This window comes from Melopsittacus undulatus, chromosome 4 (genome assembly GCF_012275295.1).
Source record: "Melopsittacus undulatus isolate bMelUnd1 chromosome 4, bMelUnd1.mat.Z, whole genome shotgun sequence".
Classification (NCBI taxonomy): Eukaryota; Metazoa; Chordata; class Aves; order Psittaciformes; family Psittaculidae; genus Melopsittacus; species Melopsittacus undulatus.
Window position 1 is genome coordinate 108,757,452 of NC_047530.1, and position 25,623 is coordinate 108,783,074.

The 25,623-nt window shown below is 49.3% G+C and overlaps 1 protein-coding gene across 1 annotated transcript in view; it reads left to right on the forward strand.

Moving 5' to 3' along the window:
- LHPP (phospholysine phosphohistidine inorganic pyrophosphate phosphatase) overlaps positions 1-24,655 on the forward strand; it is a 71,040-nt gene extending 46,385 nt beyond the window's left edge. Inside the window, exon 7 of the mRNA XM_034062085.1 lies at positions 23,453-24,655. Coding sequence (XP_033917976.1) covers positions 23,453-23,543 — 91 coding nt within the window. The 3' untranslated portion in view covers positions 23,544-24,655. The remainder of the gene's footprint in view (positions 1-23,452) is intronic.
- The last annotated feature ends 968 nt before the right edge of the window (positions 24,656-25,623 follow it).

Consider the following 25,623-nt stretch of genomic DNA (forward strand, 5'->3'; position numbering starts at 1 on the left):
ATCTATTGCACGATAATGATGACCTCCCTGCTCTACACCTTGTGTGCAGGAGCAGGGTAGCAAATGGTCCAGCTCTTACTGCAGTGATGTGCAAAATGCACTTGCACTGAGTGGTTCCAGCTTTCCTCAGCTCTACCCCATGCCACAGGATTGGAAGGGACTGAGGAAGTCAGGATTTGTAACTGGAGGGCAGCAGGGAAGTAGTGGTCCTGATCTATATTCCAGCTATTCTGAATGTAAAGCACACAAGAAAATCTTATAGGGATGCATCATTTGAAGTAACGTGAATTCCACTCAGCTGAAGAATCTAACCAAGCTGCAAGCTTTGGACAACACTTTATCAGTTTGACCCCAACCAGCCATTAAAACCCTTTCTGATGGCTAATACACGTTGCACCCTTTTGGTGTAATTAGAACAAGACTAATCCATACTTTGGTTAAGTTTATTACACTTAGAAACTTAATACAATTAAAAGATCCATGGTTATTAACTAAGTCCACTGTAATTAATATTTACAGAAATCTTCTAACTGCACATCCTTCCCAGCAGGTGAGGAGGGATGTGAGGCCTCTCTCCCTTAAGCTGCTGGTGTTTGAATCAGGTTGTAAGCTCCATAGTGTGTGTCCTGAACCTACTGCTGCTTATGCTCTTGGGGGTGCAGCCCAGCACAGGGGGGGTTCTGGGCTCAAGCACACACTGAAGCTGGGTCATGGGGAGCTTCTCATCAACCAAGAACCCAAGCCCTTCTCCTCAGGGCTGCTCCATCCAATCTCCTCCAGGCTATGTTTGTGCTGGGAATTGCCCAGACCAAGGGAAGAGGAGTTTTTTGGTAGAAAGTGGAGCTATAGGGCCAGGTCTGCTCCCCACCAGCTGCTGGCAGCTTGCTTTGGCCTTCTGTTATGCCTGGGTTCTTGTGTCATCCTTTGCCCTCATCATTACCCAGACCTGGGTGGGATTTCCATGCCCTGCTTCAATGCAGCATCTTGGTGCAGCACAGCCAAAGCTCACAAGGACAGCCATGGCTAGACACTGAGCCATGGGGAAGCCAGAGTGATGGAGTTCACTCAATGCCATCAGCTAAGTGGGACCCATCACAGGGTTGTTCAAAGAGAGGGAGCTCTCTGAGTCATGAACCAAGGTGTTCCATCAGCTTGGGAGCATCCACACAGGGAGGGGATCATCAGAGGAAGGACAGCACAAGCTGCATCAGGTCCACACACTGACAGTGAGTGACATGATAGTACCCATGAAGCCAGTGAGCACACTGGCTGTTGGACAAGCCATGGCAGCAAGCTGTGCCTTTTTGCACTGGCAACCCCTAGATCTTCTCCAAAATCTCGTCTGCAGCTCCTGATGAATAGTCCCTTTGTGCTTCAGAACCAAGTAGCACTGGTTTCTCCTCCCTGAGAGAAAACCAGCATCCCTCCTCAAAGGGATGGAATATGCTCCTTTTTCCATAGGAGGGCTGCATAATTCCCTGCAATTTTATTATCACTGTGCCCTCAGAAATCCACCACGTGGCACTTCTGTCAGTGGTGAAGGTAAGAGGCTGCACCAGCACGAATTGTCTTTAATAAGATTACACTGTGATAATAAGCTCCTGATGATTTTGTTCTCTTTTGCTTCCACATAATCAAGGGCAATACCTCTTCCAGCTGCCCACATTTTTAATTCTGCAGTAGTAAGTATATATTCTATACAACAGCTTCACTATCCAAAGGGAATTTTTGTTTCTGTGGGCAATACTTCTTTGCTGTTGCCATGTTCAGGGCTCTGTGTGTGTCTGAGCCCATGCAGGCGGATGGTCCAGTTCCTGCAATACACCAGTGGTGTTTTCTGTGGGCAAAATCCAAGTGTTGAAACATCAAGCAGCCAACGAAGCTGTCTGCGAGGGGATCAGCCTTGTAAGGCTTTAATCTGATTTGCAAGAAGAAAAGTAAAACCTGTAGAGGATTTCTGCATGCGGGTGCATTGCCTGACATCAGGCATTCAAGTTAGGCTTGACTCCCGCAGGGCCTCAGTTTCCCGTGCAGTAAAGGAGATGAAGGAGTTGTTGGGACTTTTCAAGCTGCCTCAGTGGATATCCCAGGTGGTTTATGTTGTACCCTGGGAATACTGAGGGATTTAGTTCCTGAATGTTTGCAGAACTCTCAAAGGGGGAATGGCTTTAACCTGCCCGAGGGGAGACTGAGCTGAGCTCTTAGGCAGAAGCTGTTCCCTGTGAGGGTGCTGAGGCGCTGGCACAGGGTGCCCAGAGAAGCTGTGGCTGCCCCATCCCTGGCAGTGTTCAAGGCCAGGTTGGACACAGGGGCTTGGAGCAGCTGCTCCAGTGGAAGGGGTCCCTGCCCGTGGCAGGGGTTGGAATGGGATGACCTGACGATGAGTTGTATAACCCAGGGCTGGGAAACTCATCAGCTCCCTAAGCCTGCACTGGGTCTCTCCCTGCTTTCCCAGCAGACAGGGAATAGTAGCAGAGGTTTTCCAGCCAGATAAGGCAGTGGAATTGGGGGTCTGGAGAATGGGAAAGGATTGTGTGAGTTTTCCTTTGTGGTGGCAAAAGGCCTTTCCTTGCTGCTAACTGGGAGGATTTAAGAGTGAGTTCTTCAGCCTCGGCCATCAGCCCCAAGCTGAACCCATGGATGAGGAGCTGGTGTTTCATTTGTGCCTCACAGGGCTCTATTCTGCAAGCTAAATCAGAGCCCAGATGGCTTAGAAAAGCCAAGAGAGCTCCACCCTGGGCACAGCTCTTGCCACGCACGTTCCTATGCTTTTCCAACAGGGGCTGCTCTGCCAAGTGTGATTTCAGAGGAAGCTTGGAAAGAAAGCCCAGCCCCGTCTGTCAGCCTTCCTTTAGAGAGCTTCTGATGGGTTCATGATGGGCAGAACAGCTGAGAGAAAGGGTTTTTACAGAGCTTAGAGCTGGTCTTCTGCATGTGCTGCTTCCCATCGTCCTAGGATGAGTCCTCTTCCTCCATGGGTGACAATAGGAGACTTTTCAGGGTGGAGAGGACAAAGAGGCAGAAGCTGGCACTTCAGAGCTGTTGGGCTGTGGTTGGTTGGATCTGCAAGCATCTGTCATTGGTAGCCTGGGGAGCTCAGTCCCAAAGAGCTGTGGTGTAGTGCAAGCTTCAGTGTGTTTGCATGCATTGCTGTGTGCTGTGCTGGTGGCCACCCCTTGCTCAAGGTGGATGTGCTTCAGAAGAGGAGCAGGTTGCACACAGATGAATATTCAGTGCCTGTGGGTGCAGAACGTGCCAGCAGCGTGTTAAAGAAGTGTGCTGGGAGCTGCAGGGCTGCAGGATTTGCCTCCTCAGCACTAAAACAGTGTTGGAGGAGTCAAACCTCACCTCCTGCTGTGGTGAGACCTCCGTGTCTGGCCACATCCGATGGAGCCAGGCTGAGAGAGCTGGGCTGGGGCAGCCTGGACAAGAGAAGGCTCCTGAAGGGGAGACCTGAGAGCAGCTCCAGTGCCTAAAGGGGCTGCAGGAAAGCTGGAGAGGGGCTTGGGACAAGGGCCTGTAGGGACAGGCCAAGGGGAATGGCTTGAACCTGCCAGAACAGGGGAGACTGAGCTGAGCTCTTAGGCAGAAGCTGTTCCCTGTGAGGGTGCTGAGGCGCTGGCACAGGGTGCCCAGAGAAGCTGTGGCTGCCCCATCCCTGGCAGTGCTCAAGGCCAGGTTGGACACAGGGGCTTGGAGCAGCTGCTCCAGTGGAAGGGGTCCCTGCCTGTGGCAGGGGTTGGAGCTGGATGAGCTTTAAGGTCCCTTCCAACACAAACCATTAAGGATTCTATGATCCCTGCAGACCAGAGCAGTGTCTCTCTGCTTTAGGACACTGCTGTGATTGCCCTTGGAGCCCCCAATGGCTGGGGATGTGCTGGGGACCTGGGTGCTTCTTTGTGCTGTGTTTGAATGCCTGAATACTTCAAAGGTGGCTTTGCAGGTGTCCACCCAGCCTTCATCCTGACAGCCGCTGTGTGCTGCAGGCAAGCATGCCTTGGCTCAGCGCAAACACCCACCACTGCTCCATCCTTCTGTGAGCTGGAAAACTTCTAATTAAAGCCAGATTATTGGTCTTGGCCCTTCTTGTTAGTGTTTTGCCTTGGGTTTTGTTTTTATACGTCCCTTCAAGATGTCTGTGTAGATGATACCGAGCTTCATTTGTTTGTGATAGAGGAAACGTTTGCACACAGTGGCTAAATGTTGTTGGAAAAGAACAAAATTACTGGCTGCTCACTTAATCCTGATTAAACTGGCAGCTGGGAGATACTGATCAGCGTGTTCACAGCAAACTATCCCTGTCTAATGCACAGGCCAAACAAGCCTGAACTGCTGTTCCCTTAACCCTTCCCATGACTGTGGCTTTGTGCTCTGAACCGGAGCATTGCTTTTCCTGAGCAGTCACCCAGGTCTGGGACCCTTCTCCACTTGGGACCCTCGGTGGTCCCCACTCCCAGTTGCTGCTGCAGGGATGCTTAATCATGGAATCAGAATCCCAGCCTGGTTTGGGTTGGAAGGGAGCTTAAAGCTCACCCAGCTCCAACCCCTGCCACGGGCAGGGACCCCTTCCACTGGAGCAGCTGCTCCAAGCCCCTGTGTCCAACCTGGCCTTGAGCACTGCCAGGGATGGGGCAGCCACAGCTTCTCTGGGCACCCTGTGCCAGCGCCTCAGCACCCTCACAGGGAACAGCTTCTGCCTAAGAGCTCAGCTCAGTCTCTAAATGCTTGAAGTGCATTGGAGTGTTTCTTATAATCCAAAAAAGCTGCCCTGAGAGAGTACCCAGGGGGTCAGCACCGACTGATTTGAGGGGTTTAAGTCAAAAACAGGGCTCAGGCATAGCTGGGATGGTCCCAGCTTTCCTGATGCTTCACCATCCTGTTGGTTCCATCCCTGTCGCTTCTTTTCCCACCCGTCCTTTCATTTCTGCTGTGTACTTTGTGGGGACAGATGGCAGGATGGAGCCCACACACCTCCCAGCCAGCCCTCCTGACCATGCTCTCACCCTCAGCATCGTAACCCAGAAAGCAGTTCTGATGCTGCCAAGAGAGCTAGCAGTGAACAAGAACAGTCCAACCTCCCTGCACGGGTGCTCTATTATTCCCACCAAACACAGGCTCCACATTAGAGGCCACGCATTCTTATTGCAGCCACGCCAGGGTGTCTCCAGATGAAACAAATTGCTCTGGATTGGGCCTGCCTTCAGCATTCCCAGCTTCTTTTCACCTCCGCTGCTTGTGTTAACAGAGGCCAGGTATGGAAATACATAGAACATCCCTGGAAATGAGTGGGACTGGTGCTGGAATGGATGGGTATTAAAGTGAGAAGGCAAAGGGATAGTTTGCTGGAGGACACCCAGAAATGTGTTTTTCCCTGAGAAGATCAGTGCTGCAGGGGCTTAGTTTATCCTTGGCAAAGACTTCATTTAGAGGAGCACAATTCCTGTTGGAGGCTCCATAACCAGTACCAGGTCCTGCACAGAATTAACTCATTGTGGTGGATCTTGGTGCTGATTCACCACTCGGTGCTCCTGGAAAAGGTCAGTGTTGATTTCTTGTCTGACAGATACCAAACTGTATTCCCATGGAGCGAGTGAGAAGCATGGAAGGGAAGTGACCTCCCAATACTTCAGGCAGCATCACTGCCAAAACCAGCATCTGTCTCTTCCCATTCCCTCCCATCCTCACCCTTGTGCTGCTTCTCCATCCTGGTGCTCTGCCCACCTCACACTTGATGGGATAAAGGTTCCTCATCCTCCCAGGTATCCCAAAGAAAGATGTTTCTCCAGTTGTTCCCCCTCCTGGCACGTGACAGTCTTGCAGGAGCATCCATTGTATGCTACAGAGACAGGCGCTAGTATAAGCCCTGTCCTTGGGCAAACAGGCTCAGGCTTCCTGTTTGCCTCCTTACCCTTATTCCACCAAATGCTCCTCTATAGGTGCATCCACACAACAGCTGACTCTGAGCCCACACTTGTATCCTCTGTGCTCTGCTCCGGATGGTGGATTGCTGTTGGATGGTGTTCCTCCAGGATGCTGATGGTCCTTCCTGAAGTGTTGCTGTTGCTGTTGCTGTCAGCTGTTGCTGACCACAGGGCCAGCTCCTCTTCCTCGCATCCAAGTTTATGAGATACAAACTTGGATGTTCTTCACATCCATGGTGGATGAAACCTATCTGCCATAGGTGATGGAGTTGAGCTGTTTGGAGGCTGAGGGAGCAGCTTAAATCAAGATGGACACAGTGATGGAGTTGTGGCTGTATTGCAGGGTGGTGCTGTTCTCTTATCCATATGGTACAGAGCGTTATCACCTCTTGAGCTTGCAGTTCAGGTGTACCCTCAGGCTATGCTGCCCTTACTGTGCTCCTTGGGGTTGGTGCCATCTCTCAGTTCTCCTTTGGGTGTTTAGCTCCCAGAAGCCACCACTGTGTTGGCACACGTTCATCCTGCTGCGAGCGACACTTCAGCCTGTTTGTGTTTGAATGTTCTTCATTCCAGCCTGGGCACGCAGGGTTTCCTTTGCTGCAGCTCACTCATGGAGCCCACTCAGAACTGGCCGCAGCATTTCTTTGCATTGCAGAATTCCCTCATGTCCCAGGGAGGTGCCAGGGTGAATAGTAGGAGTGCCTGTGGGCATCCAGAGCGCTTTCATGCCTTGTGCTCTTCTTTACCTCTAAGAGATGAGCAAAAGACTCAATTTTTCCCATAAACCCTGCCAAATCTTGGTTCTTTCTTCCTCCTTATTGGTCTTATTGGCCTGAGAAGCCACCTCTTACTTCTTACTCTGCCTTAGAAGAACCACCAGTTAGCAAAACACCTTTACAGAATGACAGAATGGTTTGGGTTCAAAGGGACCATAAAGCTCATCCAACTCCAACCCCCTGCCATGGGCCCTTGTCTTGGTGTTACCTTGCCCCAAACAGCTTCCCTGTGGGAAACCTGGCCTTCTTCCTCTCCTCCGTGTTCTGGGGTGGGACAGGGATGGCAGACTTGGAGCAGATGTTGGCCCAGGTGGACATGGTTGGGGTGGATTGGAGTTTTGCAGAGTGATAAGGAAAGATCAGGAGTTGTCTCCATCAGGGATCCTTTACTCTTGCTCTTCATCTGCGTCAAGAGGAGAGAGAGGTTTGACCATGGAAGACAATCTAAGGCATGGGGATGGAGCAGTCTCCTCCTCTGTGTTGCCTCTCAAAGTAGATAATGTATTTACAAGCACAAGCAAGACTTTGATTACTGTACCCTCAGTATCATCATAGTCATATCTATGCTATAGGCATATGGGCAATATGGGCATCACAGGCTCTGAACTCATGACACATTCTCCTGTGTGTCATGAGTTCAAATCTGCTTCCCTGTAGTGCTTGTAAACATGTTTGGTTACATTAGTTTTCTGCATGTGTATGTGATTTGGATAAACCATAGAATCATGGAATGGTTTGGGTTGGAAAGGACCTTAAGATCATCCAGTTCCAACTCCCTGCCATGGGCAGGGATGTAAATGATTATGGGTGTCAGTGGGCAGATTGGTGATTGCTTTAACATCTGGGACAAAGAGAAGTGCTCCCTTCTGTTGTTATTATTCCCAGAGACATGGAACAGAAGACATTGTTTAGTTACTATCCATGCAGCCTTTAGGATAGACCCTGATTCCAGCTTATCTCTGGAAAAATCTGGTGGAGTCACAGTGTGGGTTCATTCACAGCGAATGGGACCTAAGACTGTGGAAGGCGTTGGGTGAATAGTTGGGCAGCATAGTGGTATTTGAGGGAAAATAAAGCGGTTCCTGCGATTCCTGAGGTCAGGATGTGCATTTTACCCCTCTGCAACATAACTGACACCACTGATCTCTCCCCTGCCTTGGGCAGGATGTGTTTCATGGCCACTAAGTGGAAGCAGCTCAGTCTTCCATGTTCCATAGTGTGCTTGTTCCCCCTTCTTCATCTCGCAGCCTTGGTATCACTGATAGGATGACAGAACGTGTTCAGCTCACAGAACTGTTAGAAATGCAGCTCAGATGGTGCTGCTGGAGGATGACATATTCTCCTGAATAATTTATTTTAACAGGAAAGATTTGTGATGCTCAAGTGTTAGGAGAACTCTTTAACTCCTTATGGGGCGGCTGCTTGTTGGGACTCACTTGTTTGGGCAAGAAGAGGCTTGGCCTGTCCGAGCATGGATTGGACATCTCTAGTCAGCCAAAGCCACCACCTCCTTCAGGGACTCTCAGACTGTCATGGTCCTTTGGAGGCTGGAGGAAGGTGATTCCCACGAGGACTCCATAGGGAAGTATTGAAGGAGCAGTCACTGACAGTTTGATTTGCCCTGCCTTAGGAACAGCAAGCTTTTTCCAGGGTGGAGGATTGCAATGGGCTGTAATTACTGCCTGCAAAATATTGATGGTGAGCAAGGAACGGTTGGATACCTTTAATTCCTGGCAGCAGCCCAGTTCCCTGGAGTCAATGGCTGTAAGCACTTGCTCAGGAGTAGCTACTCCCATCCACCTGTCCAGGGGGAACCAACCAATTTGATGCTGATCCAGGGGCTTGGACAGGAGCAGGTGAACCAGATGGAAGGAGAGTGGTTTGTGATGGTAATCCTGACACTTCAGACATCTCTAAAGTGTGTTGGAGCCTGGAGAGTACATCCAAAGGATGTCTGGGTGGGAAAAGGGACCTGGAGTATGCTTAGGTGATGCTCAGAGACTGCTTTTGTCAGCACACTGTATGAGGGAAAGGAAAGACAGAAACTCCTCTATTTCTGGTTTACAGATGAGGCCCTGCAATGTAAAAGGTGAAGAAGCTCTGATGTTCTTGAAGTCGATGCCAAAACCCATTCATTCCTCCCAGCTGGCCAGGGCACCATCCCAAAGAGTTTGTGACTCCTGCAACCCCTGCTTTAGGGCTTGGCCCCAGATTCATCCATCACTTGAATCTTATCTGTGTTAATCTTGAAGGGACTGGAAACACCTCACTTCTTTAGCTGGCTTTTCCATAATGAAGTATCAAAGTGTTCATACAAAGGAGCCAAGTATTGTTATTCTCCTGTTTCAAATGGAGAACCAGCTCATGGAAGGCGAAGTGACGTGCCAGTGGCAGAGGCAAGAGTGGGTTCTCCATGTCCTCCATTCCTCTCTCATAAACCCAAATAGCAATAAAATGAAACAGAGGTTCATAGCAGGAAAAATGAGGTTTTAGATCAACCATGGACTCACTGTGGCTCAGTGCAAAGTTAATGACCTCTGCAAAATGGATTGGGTTTTGCATAGCTAAATGCCAAGGAATAATTAGATCCCTCTTAATTACTGAGACAGGAACTAGTAGGAGAGAAGATCCAGAGTCTTTAGGTCAGATTCACCTTAATCCATCACCAGGCCTAGCAAAAATTTGTCTTCTGAATAAATACACCCTATAAATTAGATCCATAAATTGTTCCTATTGAAGCAAGTTGTCTGCCTGCTTTATGCATCATTTTAAAGGGAGATAATTGAATATGAGTAGAAGAATAGGAATTTCCTTCATCGACAGAGAAACAGACATTCAGAATGAGTAACATAAATGCTAATGCATATATATATGTGTGTATCTGTGTTTTGGGGATGGTGCTGACATCTGCACGGGACACATTAGACCAAGGCTGACTATTCAATAGCTGTTGGAGACCAATACTGCTTTCCAACCTGGGGACAGTTCTCCTCCATTCCAGTTTCTTTGTGCATTAGCAACTACTCTCAAATGTTTAAAACTCAATAGCAGTTGCCAAAACCTGCGTTGCCTCCCAAGGAAATGCTCTTAATTTCTTTGGGATTGGGTTCCTCAATGATAGCTGAGGTTTGGGTTTAGGCAGATTGTGAGTCCATGCACTGATTTAGTGCCTGGAACGTGCACACAGCTGTGACCATGCTGGGGCTGGGGCTGTGGACATGTAACTGTATTAGTGTTAGAGGAGATTAATCTTTTCCACATTTCCTGCTGTGGTTGGAGGTGATTTTCACATTGTTTTGTTCTTGGCTGTCCCAATGCACTGAGTCCTGCTGCCATGGGAACATCCTTCTTGCAGGGATTTTACAGCCTTGTGTATGATGCACACATGAAAAATGGTTGGTTGAGTAAGAGGTTTCTTGGTTCCAACCAGAAAAGAAATACATAAAGTCACTAGAAAGTGGCTTTTATGCCAAAAGGCTCATATATACCAAAAAAGCAACCGGAACAGTCGCTGAATGAGATATAAAGGGACTTGCTGTGCGCAGAAGTGAGCTAAAACCAGGTATTCCTCTTTGATTTTAAGACTTTATGTTTTAATACCTCTGAAATACAAGTGCTTATATGCACCTCACTGGCTCTGCACCGTCCCACTCCCTTTTGTACAGCACAGTGTGCAGTCTTGGGGTCCCATAAAGGTGTCGGAGGATGCTTCTTGCAGCCCTGTCCCTGCAGCAGCGATTAAAACATAGCTTAGGCTTGGAAAGCGAGGGGGAATCATAGACTCAGCTGGGCTGGAAAAGGATATTGCATTGCTGCAAAGCTGCAAGGAGAGGGTTATAAAATGATCATGCCTGTAAATTCCAGATGTGAACCATATGACGGCAAAGCCCTTCTCTCTGTCCTTGCTGAAATCGGCTCCCTCCTAAGCCTCCCCAACATCTGTCTGCTCGGAAAGCTCAGTTTTCCCTGTGCTCAGTCACGTGCGCCGTGCACACCTTGTGCTGGGACTGAAAGGTCTATTGAAACAACCCCAGCATTATGCAAGTGATGAAGTGTTTGCTTAGGATTAGGTGTTGTGGTTAATGAAAGCATTTAAAAGGGTCTCTGGCCACTGTCACAATGACCTTCCAGTTCCTCTGTTAATACGGATGTTCATCTGGTTGGAGTGGCTTTTGTCCTATTCCCTGCGCACAAAAGAAAGAGGAAAACTGGCCTTTAAAGGATGGAAAGTTGTGCAGCAGTGCTAAATATATCAGTGTGATTGGACCTGCACTTACCAGGATACACTGTTCCAGCAGCACTTCCAGCACAAATGCAATGGAAGCAAATCTGCTTGGGAGCACTTGGTGGGGTTTGTTGGGAAACAGGGAGTTATATTCACATGGAAGGGCGGTGGCTTTGGGAAAGCTGGAGCACGGGGATCCTGCCTCTCCACTGCCTGGTCCATGTGAGGCGTTGGGATGAACGCTCAAGTTGCACACGCCTTGAGCTTTGCCATAGTAGCAGAGGAAGGGAGAGTACAAAGGTTATGGAAAACAAAACATTACTTCTCCCGACCAGCTGTGTTACAGCAAAGTGCAGCTTATTTATAGCCAGGGCAGGCTGCTTGCAAACCAGGCCTGCTCTCCAGCACTGCACTCAATGACAACTATGAAATGATTCCACGATGGACTCATCATTACTGCCTGATAAAAACCAGTGCTCCCTCCAATGACCAGGGCTCCTCAATCACAGCTCTTGATGCCTGGGGAAGGAGGAATGGGGGAAACAAAGCCTTGAGCAGCATCAGTTGTATTCTGCAGACGTCTCTGTGGGCACATTGTGTGGGGAGGATTGATGGCTTGCTCAGAGCTCAGAGTCTTGCAGCTTTTAATTAGGGAGATGGGCTGGTGATGTGAATAGCCCTTTGGTTTTATGGGATACCTTTCCATGGAGAAATAAATACCCCCATGTCACTTCCATCCACCAGCATAAATCACAGCTGAGGTGGGCGATGCTCCCTGCGGAGGCTGGACCCCAGCCCATGGTGCATGGGGAAGCTGGGGAGCTCCAGCACATCCACTCATGGACCCTGTGTGTCTCCCGTGTCCCCAGTATGTGTTTCCTATTTGTGTAAGTGAATTCAAGCCAAAGGGATGGAACCTGGTGCAATGTGGCATCCAGGAGGCTCCCTGGCCCACGGGGGCTTCACAGTGACTCCAAGGGCTTATCCCATAGCAGGGCACGTGCACGGCATAGATCAATCTCCAGCCCTCTGGATTGCTGCCAGCCTTCCAAGCAGGGAATGCTTGGAGCTGCTGGCTGCACGGAGCCCTGTGAGGGCTCCTTTGTCAAGGGCATACCCAAGCACTGAAACCACTGGGACAGCTAATTTATGTGAGAAGGTTTCCAGTGAATCAATGGGGAGGGCAGTGCTGCCCAGGGGCTTGCTCCTCTCAAAGTGTTTCATTGCTAATCACAGGCTGGCTTCAGCTGCTCCCATTCTCTGGCACTTTCTGTCTGTCAATACAAGTGGAGAGGCTCATGCTTTATAACCGAGATGTTTATCTCACCCCATGTGGGAAGGGCTGAGAGGCTGCTGCTTCTGACTGCACGGCTTTGATGAGGGAAACAGTTGCTGTTACTTCAGTTTCAGCTGGATTTGCAGACAAGGAGCTGGGAGGAGGGTGCCTTAATTAATCCTTTGGGAAAGTGGTTGGGATTCAGCCTTGGTTTGGGTTTGCAGCTAAAGAGCATCTCCCACATTCAGAGCTGTGAAGCTCAGGTCCAAATGTTGCCTTGTGTTTCTGCAGCTCTCCAATGGGCAATATCCCTTCCTCCTTCAGGCAGCCTGCTCCATTATCCCAGATGAAGTCGTTGTTGCCAGACTCGGAAGCTTGTCAGTCTGCACCCATTTGTGGGCTAGCTTAAGATAGTGTTTTATTCCTCTCATGAAGTAATACATGGTAATGGCTGCTGGGTAGTTAGTCTGAAGGCTCAAGAATCATAGAATCATTGAACTGTTAGGGTTGGAAAGGACCTGAAGATCATCCAGTTCCAACCCCCCTGACATGGGCAGGGACACCTCACACTAAACCATGGCACCCAAGGCTCTGTCCAACCTGGCCTTGAACACTGCCAGAGATGGAGCATTCACAACCTCCCTGGGCAACCCATTCCAGTGCCTCACCACCCTAACAGTAAAGAGCTTCTTCCTTATATCCAATCTAAACCTCTGCTGTTTAAGTTTGAACCCATTACCCCTTGTCCTATCCCTACAGTCCCTAATGAAGAGTCCCTCATCAGTAATCAGTTGGAAAGAGAAGGTCTCTGTACAAATATTGGCTGCTTTTGGCAGGGGCTGTTGAATATGGGTTAGGAAGGTATCAAACATCCCTTTTTCTACCTGTTTTTAATCATGTTGAATGGCAGCATGGGTTGGAATTGACTTGTCTTCAGAAGCAAGTAGTTTTCAGTAGAGCATGGTTTCACCATAGCATTTGATCTGCTGATACCTGAGAACCCCAGTTTATCTGCATAAATGTTACTCAAACATTTATTTCAGGCCCTTTTTTATATTATCTAGATTCTTGGAATTTCCAGAGCTTCTGTATTCTCTGGGTGGTGTTTGTTGGCTTAGCTGCAAAAGCACAAAGAGCCTTTGTCTGGAGTCAGCACGCTGGCATGTGAAAGACTGCCATGGGATGCAAGCTGCCATTAGCCATAGAGGCTAATGAGTTAAAATCAGATTACAGTGAGGCAGGCAGAGTTAGCTTCAGAAGCTGTAAGAGGTCACAGGCTGAATGGAAAGCTTTACTGAAGCCCTTAGTCCTAGAAGATAAATGTGTTCCAGCAAACCCAGCTGGAGCATCCCTAACACATCACTTCTAACGCTGGACAAGTGACTTCCAGCGTTAGGAAATACATTGAAGACCCTGGAACCAGGACTTGGGCAGATGCTGTTTAAAGTCAGAGTGTGTGGATTGCCTGTAGAAATGGTTATTTGGAGGGGAAGGCAGAGAGGTTATTCACAGGAGAAAATACTTGATGGATGGCAACCAGGTTATGTGTTACTTCCTATGGGTCCCATCAGGTGGGAAATAGCAGGCACCTGCCTCAGTGTCCTTGCCTGTGGTGTTTCAGAAGCTTGTCTCATCTTGCTTAATATTAAGGAATAATCAAGTATAGGAAACTACCAACCAAATCATATCAGAGTCCACAGCAAAAGCAGGGCTCTGAGTACAGGTGTGTGGCAAACACACACCCCTGGAGCACACAAGAGCGGCCAGTGGAGAAATGTCAAGTGTCACTAAAAGCAATGTACCTGTGGAAGCCTGAGGTCCACATCAGCCTAGAGTTGTTTTTGGTGATGTTAAATCATTAAAATGCCCCATTTCTGGCATTCTAAATTGGGCCAAAAAAAGGAGAGGTATAAAGAGAGGGTTTGGTAGCAGAAGAATGAAGGTTGATGAAGCACAAGAAAACATTCCTGCACCAGAATACCCAAAGTAACCGAGAGACCTCCTAAGTGCTGGAGAGAACCCAGCCTATCCTGCTGACTTCAGAGGGCTATTTGAAGACATAGGTGGTTTTACTTCGGTTTTACTCCAGTGTTGTAGATCTCCATAAGGGAAGGCTGGAAAACGACTTCTTGAAGCACAAGCAAAGCGAATGGTCGTGCCGGTGTCAGCTTGGAGGTTAGCACAGCCTGTGGGTCTCAGCCTCCTCTTTGGAACCTGAGTCAGTATTTCATGAGGTTGTGCAGCAAGAGGAGGCCTGAGGAGCTTTGTACTTGGTGCTTTTGTTTCCTGATGGGATTCTTCAGCCTGGGTTGGAGTCAGGGCTCCTGCTCGGGATTTAACTGCAAGAGGGTTTCACCCTTGACTTTAAAGCTGTAGTTGGACACTACAGGACACCTTGAACCTGTACGAGCTTAAGTACAGCTATATGCACTCATCAAACCTGCAGAGTATTGCCTATATAGTGAGCTACTCAAACAGTTTATACTACACATGTGTGATACACTTAAACATTCATTGCTTTCCCAAGACATGCCCATTTGTACAGACTTGGGACAACTCCAGGCTGCCTGGCCATTTCCATCCAGCGTGAATGTATGGAATGGGAGTAAGTGCATAAACAGGTCTGGAGGAAGGTTTTCCATTAGCTGCAGGTAGTAATTTATGGTGGGAAAGCAACAGGCAATTAAACCCCTTACATTGCTGGGCATTAATGTATAGTGCTGTAAGTTAGAACATTTCCTTTAATGTTTTACTTAATGAAGATGAAGCCTCCTTGTTTATAGCCTTAACTCCTTTCCACACCAGGGCTTGTTTCAGAAATGTCTGTATTCTACATACCCACATAGCACACCCCTCCCAAGCCTACATTTCAAGCTAGTGCTTCATTGCAGACTGGGAAAAAGCCAGCAGAAAGGATTGAATCACCCTCCACAGATTGCTCTGCATGGTCTTGAATGCAGCTTGGAAGTGATTGGCTTTGTTGGGTTGTTTTCAGTTTCAGAGGCAGATCTCCACCCTCAGATGCCTTGCAAGGAGGTAGCAATCTGTGCAGAGGATAGCATCCTCTTGGCTGTTCCACCTCGAGTACAAAGTGATCCTTTGAAGCGTTTTAAATACCAAAGGGATCGAGCATGCTATGTAAATAAACTTCATCTCAAGCCAGGCTGGGTTACAGAAGCAGCCAGTCCACAGCTAAAACCAGTATGGTGGGCCTTCCGTTCTGTACAGGGTTTCACTCTCCACTTGAAGCAAAGGGAGGAAACCAGCCTCAACAGGAATACTCAGATGAAAGCAAATACTTTGGATACCAAGGAGGTGAAGCAGTCTCCATGCTGCTGTTCTTGTTTATTTGTGCTTTCTTCTCCTCTGTTCTAAAACTTTAAGCCTTTGTTATTGATTTAGTATGTAAGAAATGTACCAAGTTCAGTCTGATCCTAATAAATACTAAGTACCATCCCTAAGCAGGTAGTAGAGCAGAGGAGACTGAGCTGCTGCTATAGCCTTACTGATGCTTTGAGGCCATCATTAGAATGGCAGACTTTCAGATTTCACTTGGGAGAGGCCACATACCTGCATTGGAAAACTCTTGCACTGTTGCACTGGAGGTGGGGATGTAATTCCCAGTGTTCCCCCCCTTTCATCCACAGCTCTTCTGGGTACCTTGCACAACCTCATCATTGGTTTCTAGGTCTGGAAGCCTGTGAAGAGCTGACTCTGAAACCATCTTAACCTTACAGGGATGAACGTGGCAGGGTCTGAGAACAAGTGATGGCAGTGGTGGTGCCTGGTGCCATTGCTCTGAGCAGGGTAGGTGTGGTACAACACTAATGATGGAATCCTGATGACCTTGTGGTTTCAGGTTATAACAGCCAGCAATAAACTGCCATGGGAAGTATCTAGTCAGTCCCACTCAACCTAATTTAAAGGAGTTATTTGGAGGTGGCTATGGCATTTATTAGACATCATATTTGTTAAAGTGGTAGATGGGGACCAATGGAGAGGATGGTGCTGGAGGCTCTGCAAGTTTAGCACAGGGTGCAGACCTTGCCTGTGCAGAGCTGATGGGCTGCAACACCCGGAGCTGGAACCAAGTGTCCCAGGCTAGGAAAACTGGGACTGTTCAGCTTGGAGTAGAGAAGCTGCATGGAGACCTCAGAGCAGCTTCCAGTGTCTGAAGGGGTCCTATAAGGATGCTGGGGAGGGACTCTTCATTAGGGACTGTAGTGATAGGACAAGGGGTGATGGGTTCAAACCAAAACAGAGGAAGTTCAGGTTAGATCTAAGGAAGAAGTTCTTTACTGTGAGAGTGCTGAGGCCCTGGCACAGGTTGTCCAAAGCAGTGGTAAATGCTCCATCCCTGGCAGTGTTCAAGGCCAGGTTGGACAGAGCCTTGAGTGCCATGGTTTAGTGTGAGGTGTCCCTGCCCATGGCAGGGGGGTTGGAACTGGATGAGCTTTAAGGTCCCTTCCAACCCAAACCATTCTATGATTCTATGAAATGCTTTACTGCTCCAACCCAAGTATTCATCATTCAGCTGTTTCCAATGTGGGATTGTTTATTTGGCCACGCAGAGCAAGATCCCCATTGCCTTGACTGGCTTTAGGTATTTGACAAAACTCTTGGAAGCCTTCAGCAAGAGCAGGGGTTTGTGCTGACTCTGCACCAAGCATGTGCTGTAGCCCACAAGCTGGACACATCAGCAGCCCTCATCTGAGGAGCTGTAACTCAAAGCTGGAAGGAAGTGGGTATAAACCTCGGGCTGTTCTCCCGGTGCAGGCAGAGGAATGAGTGCCAGGAGCACCGGGGATTTAATCCTTATGCTAACAATGTTAGCTTAGCATGCTTTCCATAATCCATTCTTAAGCACAAACATAGATGTGGTTTGACACCTTGGAAAATGTGCTAGTTGGCTTTCCCCAGCCCACTGCTCCCTCCCGTGTCCTGCCTGATGCAGGACCATGTGGAGGAGAAGGAAGACCCCATGGCCATCCCTGCTGCCCTGCATGGCTACACTAAGTGTGTTTCCAGGCCACTGGTGGTGCATGTTTCCTGCTATGCTTCCAAAGAGCTTGAGATACTTGGCTGGAGCATGGTGCATATATGCAGTATGTCATCATTCATGGAACAGCTTCCCATCGTTGTGGATGGAATTGGCAGAGGACATGCTGCACTTCTCTAAGGGAAGTGTCCTAGCCTAAGGTCTCCATTGCCAGTTGAAAAAGGGATTCAGTGTGGGCTTCCTATCGCTGGTCCATACAGAACTGTGCTGTTTTCTATTGGATTTAGGAGCTTTGCTCCCCAGCAGCCCCACAGAGCCCCATAGAGCAGCTCAGAGGCTGCAGGCACGTGGCACAAGGCTTTACTTCACTCCTTGCTCAGCTGCCAGGGGAGCCTGGTTTTCTCATCACTGAAACAAGCAAAAAGCAAAGCTGCTGATCAGCTCCATCACCTGGAGCAGCTGAAGCAGGCTCTGAAAACTAAACTCCTCTGTGAGATGCTACCTTAGATGTCAGATGCCAGAGGACCAGGAGCTGCTGTGTGTGTGATGTGCATGGGGCTGTTTTCCCGGCTCATGCAATCCCCTGCCCCTGGCAGAGGTTGGAAAGAGTGCAGAATAATTAATGGAAATGTGTTATTTAAAAGCTTTTTTGTTGCAGCTCCTCAGATGAAGGTTGCTGCTGTGCCCAGAGAAGCTGTGGCTGCCCCATCCCTGGCAGTGTTCAAGGCCAGGTTGGACACAGGGGCTTGGAGCAGCTGCTCCAGTGGAAGGGGTCCCTGCCCATGGCAGGGGTTGGAGCTGGATGAGCTTTAAGGCCCCTTCCAATACAAACCAGTCTGGGATTCTATAACCCATTGGCACTGTGGACATGGAAGTGGAGGTAGGCAGATTATGAAGATCTCATTTACAGAGTGGCTTAAGCAAATGAGCCTTAGTTTGGAATAACTGTAGCAAAGCTTCTGCTTTGGAAGGGGCAGAAGTTCCTGAGGAGCCCATCCAAGTTAGTTGGGTGGGCTCTGCATGCTCAGGTGGCTCTGAGCCCTTTCAGAAGGCATAAATAAGGCACTGACTCCAGGCTTAGGCTGAACTCTTGTGTGCTACTCCAGATACGGATTTCCTCTCTTTATATCAGTTAATAGCATGAGCATGTTTAGAAACAGGTGGGTTCCTGACACTCTTGAGCATAGTGAGCTTGGATCTAATATTCCTGTCTGCTCTGGGTGGAGGAATCAGGCAGAGACCCCAAGGACACATCCTGCTGTGCTGGGGTTGTGTGTGATGCTCTCATTTCCTCATCCAGACTGAGTACCTTTTGCAGCCAAAGTTGCAGAACATGCCTTAATCTTCCAATGGAGATGCTCTTTTGGCTTCCCACATGAGGAAGGCTTGGGAACAGGGAGGTACCGGTGCCCAACATGTGCGTGCATTGGAAAGCATTGGAAATCTTAAATGGAAACTTCTTTCTTTTATAGCAAAGCTCCTTTCTTGCCTGTGCCTGTGCCTGTATCTCCCAGGATTCTGAGGCTTAAATCTCCATGTGATGCTTTGCCCGTGCAGAAAGCAGCATTCGTTCTACACGTTTCATATGGATTTTGTAAGCAATGTATTAAAAGCAAGCAATGAAATACTCTCTTAGGTGAAGGTCTTTAAGGTGGCTGAGCACCACTGAGCTTCCAATTCAGCCCTTGAAATTAATCTTTCCCACTCTTATACTATTAAGTCCCATTAATAGCTAATGCATTAGTTGCATTTAAGGTGCACATCTGTTCAGATATATGCACAAAGGAAATATTGATGTCCAAATTCTTTCTCAGGGGCGTTTAAAATGATTTTCTACTGAATTGAGTAAGGTCACTTGGCAAAGCCATGCAGGGCATCAATAATTAATCCAGGCAGGCCGAGCTGAGCCTCACGGTGCTTGCAAACACCCTGTTAGACAGGAGAGTTTGGCAAAGCAGAGCCAGCTCTCAGGTTTGCTTTGCAAACAGTGAATGTGCCTTTAAGGGGGAGAGGGAGAGTTGCTTTTATTGAAACCAGCTGTACTGTACTTGCATTGCAGCACTAGGTGCATCCATGTGTACTGTGCAGAGCTTCTGATCCCCCAGTCCATCCCTATCCAACCTGGAGGCCACTTAAACACTCCTGGCATATACAGGTTGTTTCCACCACATGCTGGCAAGGCTGCAGGAATGCAAGGGATGAGATAGGGTTTATCTCAGTTAACTTTAGACTGGAAGAGGGGAGCTGAGCTCTTAGGCAGAAGCTGTTCCCTGTGAGGGTGCTGAGGCGCTGGCACAGGGTGCCCAGAGAAGCTGTGGCTGCCCCATCCCTGGCAGTGCTCAAGGCCAGGTTGGACACAGGGGCTTGGAGCAGCTGCTCCAGTGGAAGGGGTCCCTGCCTGTGGCAGGGGTTGGAGCTGGATGAGCTTTAAGGTCTTTCAGTTACCTGCTCAAAGTATTTAAGTATCTGAAGGGAGGGTGTCAAGAGGATGGTGTTTCCTCTGGTTTGTTCTTGCTTAAGCAAGTAGGTGGATGGATCTGTATATGTCCAATCCACAGCCCATACAAACACTTCCAGGGCCTTTTAATCTCCAAAGCTCTTAATCTGTCGTGTTCACATGTGCTGTGTTTCCTGAGAGAGAAAATAAATAGGGATGGGTGGAGGAAAAGAGCATCATCCACTTCCTCAGCACCATCAGTGGCCTGGGGGTGCACTGGGGCTTGCAGAAATGGCAGGAATTGGAGTTATTCAAGGGATAATTGCTCCCTTGGATGGGAGCTCCATCCCTGGCAGTGTTCAAGGCTAGGTTGGATGGAGTCTTGGGTGCCATGGTTTAGTGTGTGCTGTCCCTGCCCATGGCAGGGGCTTGAGAGTGAATGAGCCTGATTTTCTTTCCTGTCCAAACCATTCTGTTATTAATGGAAGTCTGTCACTGCCAACCTCCAGCTTGTGCTGTCCTCCTCACCTCTGCTCCATCTACTTCTGTATTTCAACAAAGCCCCACTTGTTCTCCCTGAACCACTTCAAGTCTGCAGTCATAGTCATCATTTCCAACCTCCTCCTTGCTCCCTGATGTGATGTCCTCCACCAGATCTTGCCAAGTGCCAGGTTAAAAAGACCTGGTGGAGGACCTGGTAGATCCACGTGCAGCAGGGACACCAAGCACTCCATCATGCACCCATTTTAGCTCTACCAGTACTCACAGCATTCTCTTCTAAGCAGTTCTTTCTGGAGCTGTGTATCTGAGCTCAATAGTTAGAACATCACTGGCAACCAGCTGGATAGAAACAAACTAATTGCCACAACATTCCAAATTAAACCTTCTTGTACAGTTGCAAAGTACAAGTGTTCACCCCAGGAAGTGCCTTGGAATTCAGGAACACAGAGATCTGGGGGATGTTTGCTGCCATTTGCCAAACTTTGGGTGATTAATGAAGAAAATTACTCCCTATCCCTTCAGTCTCAGGGTTGCCTTTCATGTTGAGGTGTATTGCCTGGAGAAGTGGTTGTACCTAAACTGGTTTATTGTGCTCAGTTGAAGCTGTAGCAGTTTAATATAAATGGGAAAGATTAAGCAGCAAGCCCATAGACTTCCTTCAGATGTTAGCAAACAATTTGGCTGTTAATTTCCACCTGTTTGTAGATGCTTGACTTTAAATGAGTTGCAATTAAACACAATCAGCTCTGTGTGCAGCTCTGCCAGGCAAGAGAAAAGCAGTGGAGGATGCTGGTTTGCTCTGACCGGGGTTTGCTTTCCTGGAGCTCCTGTGGGCATTGGGTGCCATGGTTTAGTGTGAGCTGTCCCTGCCCATGGCAGGGGTTGGAACTGGGTGATCTTAAGGTGCTTTCCAACCCAAACCAGTCTGGGATTCTGCAGCCGCATAGAAGACATCCTCAGCTGTGTGGATTGTGCTTAGAAGCTTCTGGTGATGGTGGTGATGTCTCAAACAGAAGCATCTTCCCAAGAGCCAGCAGGAAGGCAAAGGATGTGGTAGCTGCCTTGTGAGGACAAACCTTCAGCCCTGGGTCACACACTCCATCAGAGCAGCTCTCCAGAATCCGGTGTTTCAACCACAAAAGCCTTCCTGTTCCAGATACATCTGTTTGTGACATACAAAATGGGGTCCAGATATAGAATTACAGAATCAGCCAGGTTGGAAAAAAACCTTAAAGATCATCAAGTCAACATTTAGCCCAGGACTTCCACGTGCACCACTAAACCATGTCACTCATGGGATCAGCTGGGTTGGAAAAGACCTTTAAGATCATCAGGTAATGGGGTTCTCTGTAATTCTGGGCCCTGCTCCAACACTGGATGTGTTTCGTAGCTTTGGTGCAGGTTTGTTTCTCATCATAACAGCAGGAAACGTGCTCTGCAGCCGTTCATCAAGTGCCCATCAGCAGTGTTGTCAGTCCCTGTGATTTATTTGGGCTTTCGGTGCCAAACATTAAGCTGCATTTTACAAGGAAGAGAGTTACACACATGGCACCAAGGAGAATGAGTGCATCAGTCCAGAGAAACTAGCAGTGGTTACAGTGTCCGTCTGCATTCCTCAGAAAGGGAATCCTGTCAAACCCTGCCTTGCGTTTCACAGCAATGGTACAAGCCCTTGTACCTGCAGGGATTGCAGTGACAGGACAAGAGGTGATGGGTTCAAATTTAACAGGGGAAGTTCAGGGCCAGGTTGGACACAGGGGCTTGGAGCAGCTGCTCCAGTGGAAGGGGTCCCTGCCCATGGCAGGGGTTGGAGCTGGAGGAGCTTTAAGGTCCCTTCCAACACAAACCAGGCTGGGATTCCATGACTCTAACCTAGGGGCAGTTTGTGGGCTGGGGTTTGCTGTCCCACAGACGGCTGTGCTGCTGCAGAGCTCAGTGGTTTGGGGATGCACAGTGTTACAGACCAGGTTTGCCAGGTGACTGCAGCTCTGTGCTGGAACGTGAGCTCATTTAGAATCATAGAATAGTTAGGGTTGGAAAGGACCTTAAGATCATCTAGTTCCAACCCCATTGCCATGGGCAGGGACACCTCACACTAAACCATATCACCCAAGGCTTCATCCAACCTGGCCTTGAACACTGCCAGGGATGGAGCATTCACAACCTCCCTGGGCAACCCATTCCAGTGCCTCAGCACCCTCACAGTAAAGAATTTCTTCCTTAGATCCAGTCTAAACCTCAGACAGTAATGGTGTCAGACTGTACCATGGAAAGGGTCAGATTCTCCCTCCACCACCCCAAAGTGGAGCAGCTTGAAGCCATTTTTTGCACTGATTTAATTAGGGGTAGTGGCCTAACAAGGCACAGATGCTCCATCCCATTCCACTGACTCAGCAGCATTGCTGGGAGGAGTGGGACAGATGTGGGAGGCAGGGATTTTCCAGACCTCATGGTCCTCTTATGGCTGCTGGGCTGAGAAACCCACCAGCTGCTGAAAACATCTGTATTTTATACACTTACTGACTTCCCTTTGGAAACAGATGAGTCCCAATGGCCACCCCCATATCGCTCCCTGTAAAGGGCAACCCTTTATTTAGCACAGGCGGTGTTCCCAGTGGGGAAGATGCGTTTCCCATGGGATGCACAGGAGGCAGAGAGATGATCATTATGAGTATTTATGATGTGCAGAATTTGGTGAGCATTGTCTGTATGAGCTCCCCAGAGCTGCTTCCTTTCTGCTCACTTCTCAGCCTCGCTCTTCATGTTTGAATATGGGGTAGAACGTGCCCCCAGGAGAAATAAAGGATGCTGATATTGAGCTTTCCTTGTGTGACCAGGCTGCTTCAAGCCCCTGTGTCCAACCTGGCCTTGAGCACTGCCAGGGATGGGGCAGCCACAGCTTCTCTGGGCACCCTGTGCCAGCGCCTCAGCACCCTCACAGGGAACAGCTTCTGCCTAAGAGCTCAGCTCAGTCTCCCCTGTTCTGGCAGGTTCAAGCCATTCCCCTTGGCCTGTCCCTACAGGCCCTTGTCCCAAGCCCCTCTCCAGCTTTCCTGCAGCCCCTTTAACCTAAGTTACCTCTGGGCATTAGTTAATGATGTAATTGTCTTCCATATGAGGCTTTGCCCAGCTCTGTTGCACAAGGACATGGCATCTACTGTAGTGTGCTGGAAAGACCTGAGCATGGAGGAGGTAGGGAGAGAAGGGGGAACCTTGGCACTGCCCTTTGTGGACACCAGAGCATCGAGGCAGAGCAGGGGCATGGTTCCCTGCTGGATCCTATCAGTGCTCAGCTGTGCCCTTCTGTGTCCCTGCAGGCCCTGTGATGAGAACCACCCCCATGTGAAGCCCGATGCGTATGTGAACAACCTGGCCGAAGCCGTTGACATCCTCCTCCAGCAGCTCTAAACCCCATGGCACCACGGGCAATGGGGAGGACCGGGGGTGAGGTCACACTGCAGCCCCTCCATGAGGACACCTCCTCCTCTCCCACCTCCATCTGACATTACCAGACCCAGCCCCAGCCTTGCCCAGGCTGGGGAATGCTTGAATATCCAATGGAACAGGACTGAAATGATGTATTGAGCTCATCAGGAACACCAGACCTGTCCTCCTGCACCTCCTGTGTGTCCTCTCCTTGGGCCATGTCCTGCTCTCCCACAGTACCAGGCTCTTCCCTGGCTGGAGCTGAGCCTTGCCTGCCCTGAGGGTGATGCTGGGGGGGCTGAACCCCCTTTAACTCTTTGTTCACACCAGGGACCCAGCCTGGGGGTGCCTGGGTGGGAAATGGGGGCACAGCCATTCACAAACAGCTTTTCCTGTTTCTCTCACCCATGCTGTGCCTTCTGGGGTGCCTGGGATGGGATTTGGGTGCCATTGAGGGGTGATGGAGGCCCCCAAGCCCTGGGTTGGGGTGCACTGGCCCAGCCCCATTCTGTGGGGTCCCATTTGTGCCTCTTCTATGGGTGGTACCAACACCCTTGCGGGGCAGGGGACATCCCTGATCCCTTGGCAAGCTGCTAATGGTGTTTCTCCCATGATTAGCCCCTGTCCGGCACTGCCCTGGGATTGGGCACAGGAATCTGGTAACACTGCGACACTTTAGGGAATAACAGTCAGGAATAAACCCCATCCTGTGGACCTGCCCTGTTTGTCACTGTGTTCAGTTGGATCAGCGCTAATAGGGATGTTTAGAGGAATGTGAAATGCTTTTCACTACCTGGAATACTCTGGTGAGGGCTGTGGGATTGATGGGCTTCTCCTTCCCTCTGTGGGGCCGTCTCTCAGTGGCTGTATGTGTGGGGATGTGGGTTTCCTGCCTCTTCCCATTAAAATCCTGTGCCAGGGTGCTGCTCGTGTTGAGTCCCACACAAGCTCCAGCTCATCCACCAGTGGGTGCTCCAATGGGAGCATCACTGCATGGCACAGCACAGCATGGCACAGTTGGCCCTGCCATGGAGGCCAGCACAGGCAACTTGGCTCCAGCTGGTGCTCCTGATACTAAGTTTATGGTCCAAGCTGGGAAGCAGCCTTGCCAGGTCTATAGATGCTGCTCTATAAACAAGAGGCACAAATGTTCAACTGCTTTCTTTCCTTCTCATAGTCATTGCTGTCCTCCTGGATACCAAAAGCACACAGGCACACACCACTCCCCCATGGCTGTAGCTGCCTGAGCCTGGTCTACGTCCCCATGGCTTGATCTTGCTCCAGCAGCACGTGCTTACTGAGACCCACTGCATCAGACCCAGCTCAGCCCCATCCTGCTCCCAGGGAGTGCTCAGCATGGTCAGGCTGCCAATGATGTTCCATTGAGGCAGGACAGACATGAGACTGGGTTTTGGGCAAGACTTTGTGCTTTAGAGTGCAATGGAATGAGACCATTTGGGCTTCAACCTGCTTCTGACCTCCCATGGGAATTACATATATGCATTTATATTACATATATGCATTTATATATACATAACACTCAGGCAGCGTGCTCTGGCCACTGTCTGCATTCAGCTGCTGCTTCCTGTATGTCCAAGGAGGAGGTATGTGGTAATTCCAGCTATTTTTCCAGCATTCCCAACAGCTGAAGATGACCCTGGTCACTGCAGGGCACAGAGGGACGATGCTCTGGAGCCAGCCTGTGAGCACTGGAGGTACCGCTGAGCTGCAGGGCACCCGCTGGGACAGCAGGCTAAGGAATTAAATCATGGTAAAGCAAACCACATGTGGAAAAATGACCTTGGTGCATGTCTGAGGTCTGGTTTTGTATCTCTTACCCTCTGGGTAGTGGTTCAGCCAAAGGGGATGGTACCGACCGCATCCACGCACATGAAGGATGCTGTGAATCCTGCACCAGTGTTAGGGCTGTGATGGACCACTGAGAGTTTCTTCTTTATCCCCTAATTCCTCCTTTGTGTTCCATCATACTCAGCCTATCGCTTCAATCTGATTAGGTTTTGGCAGATGAACACCCTGCCATATGTCATGGAACTCCGTGAAC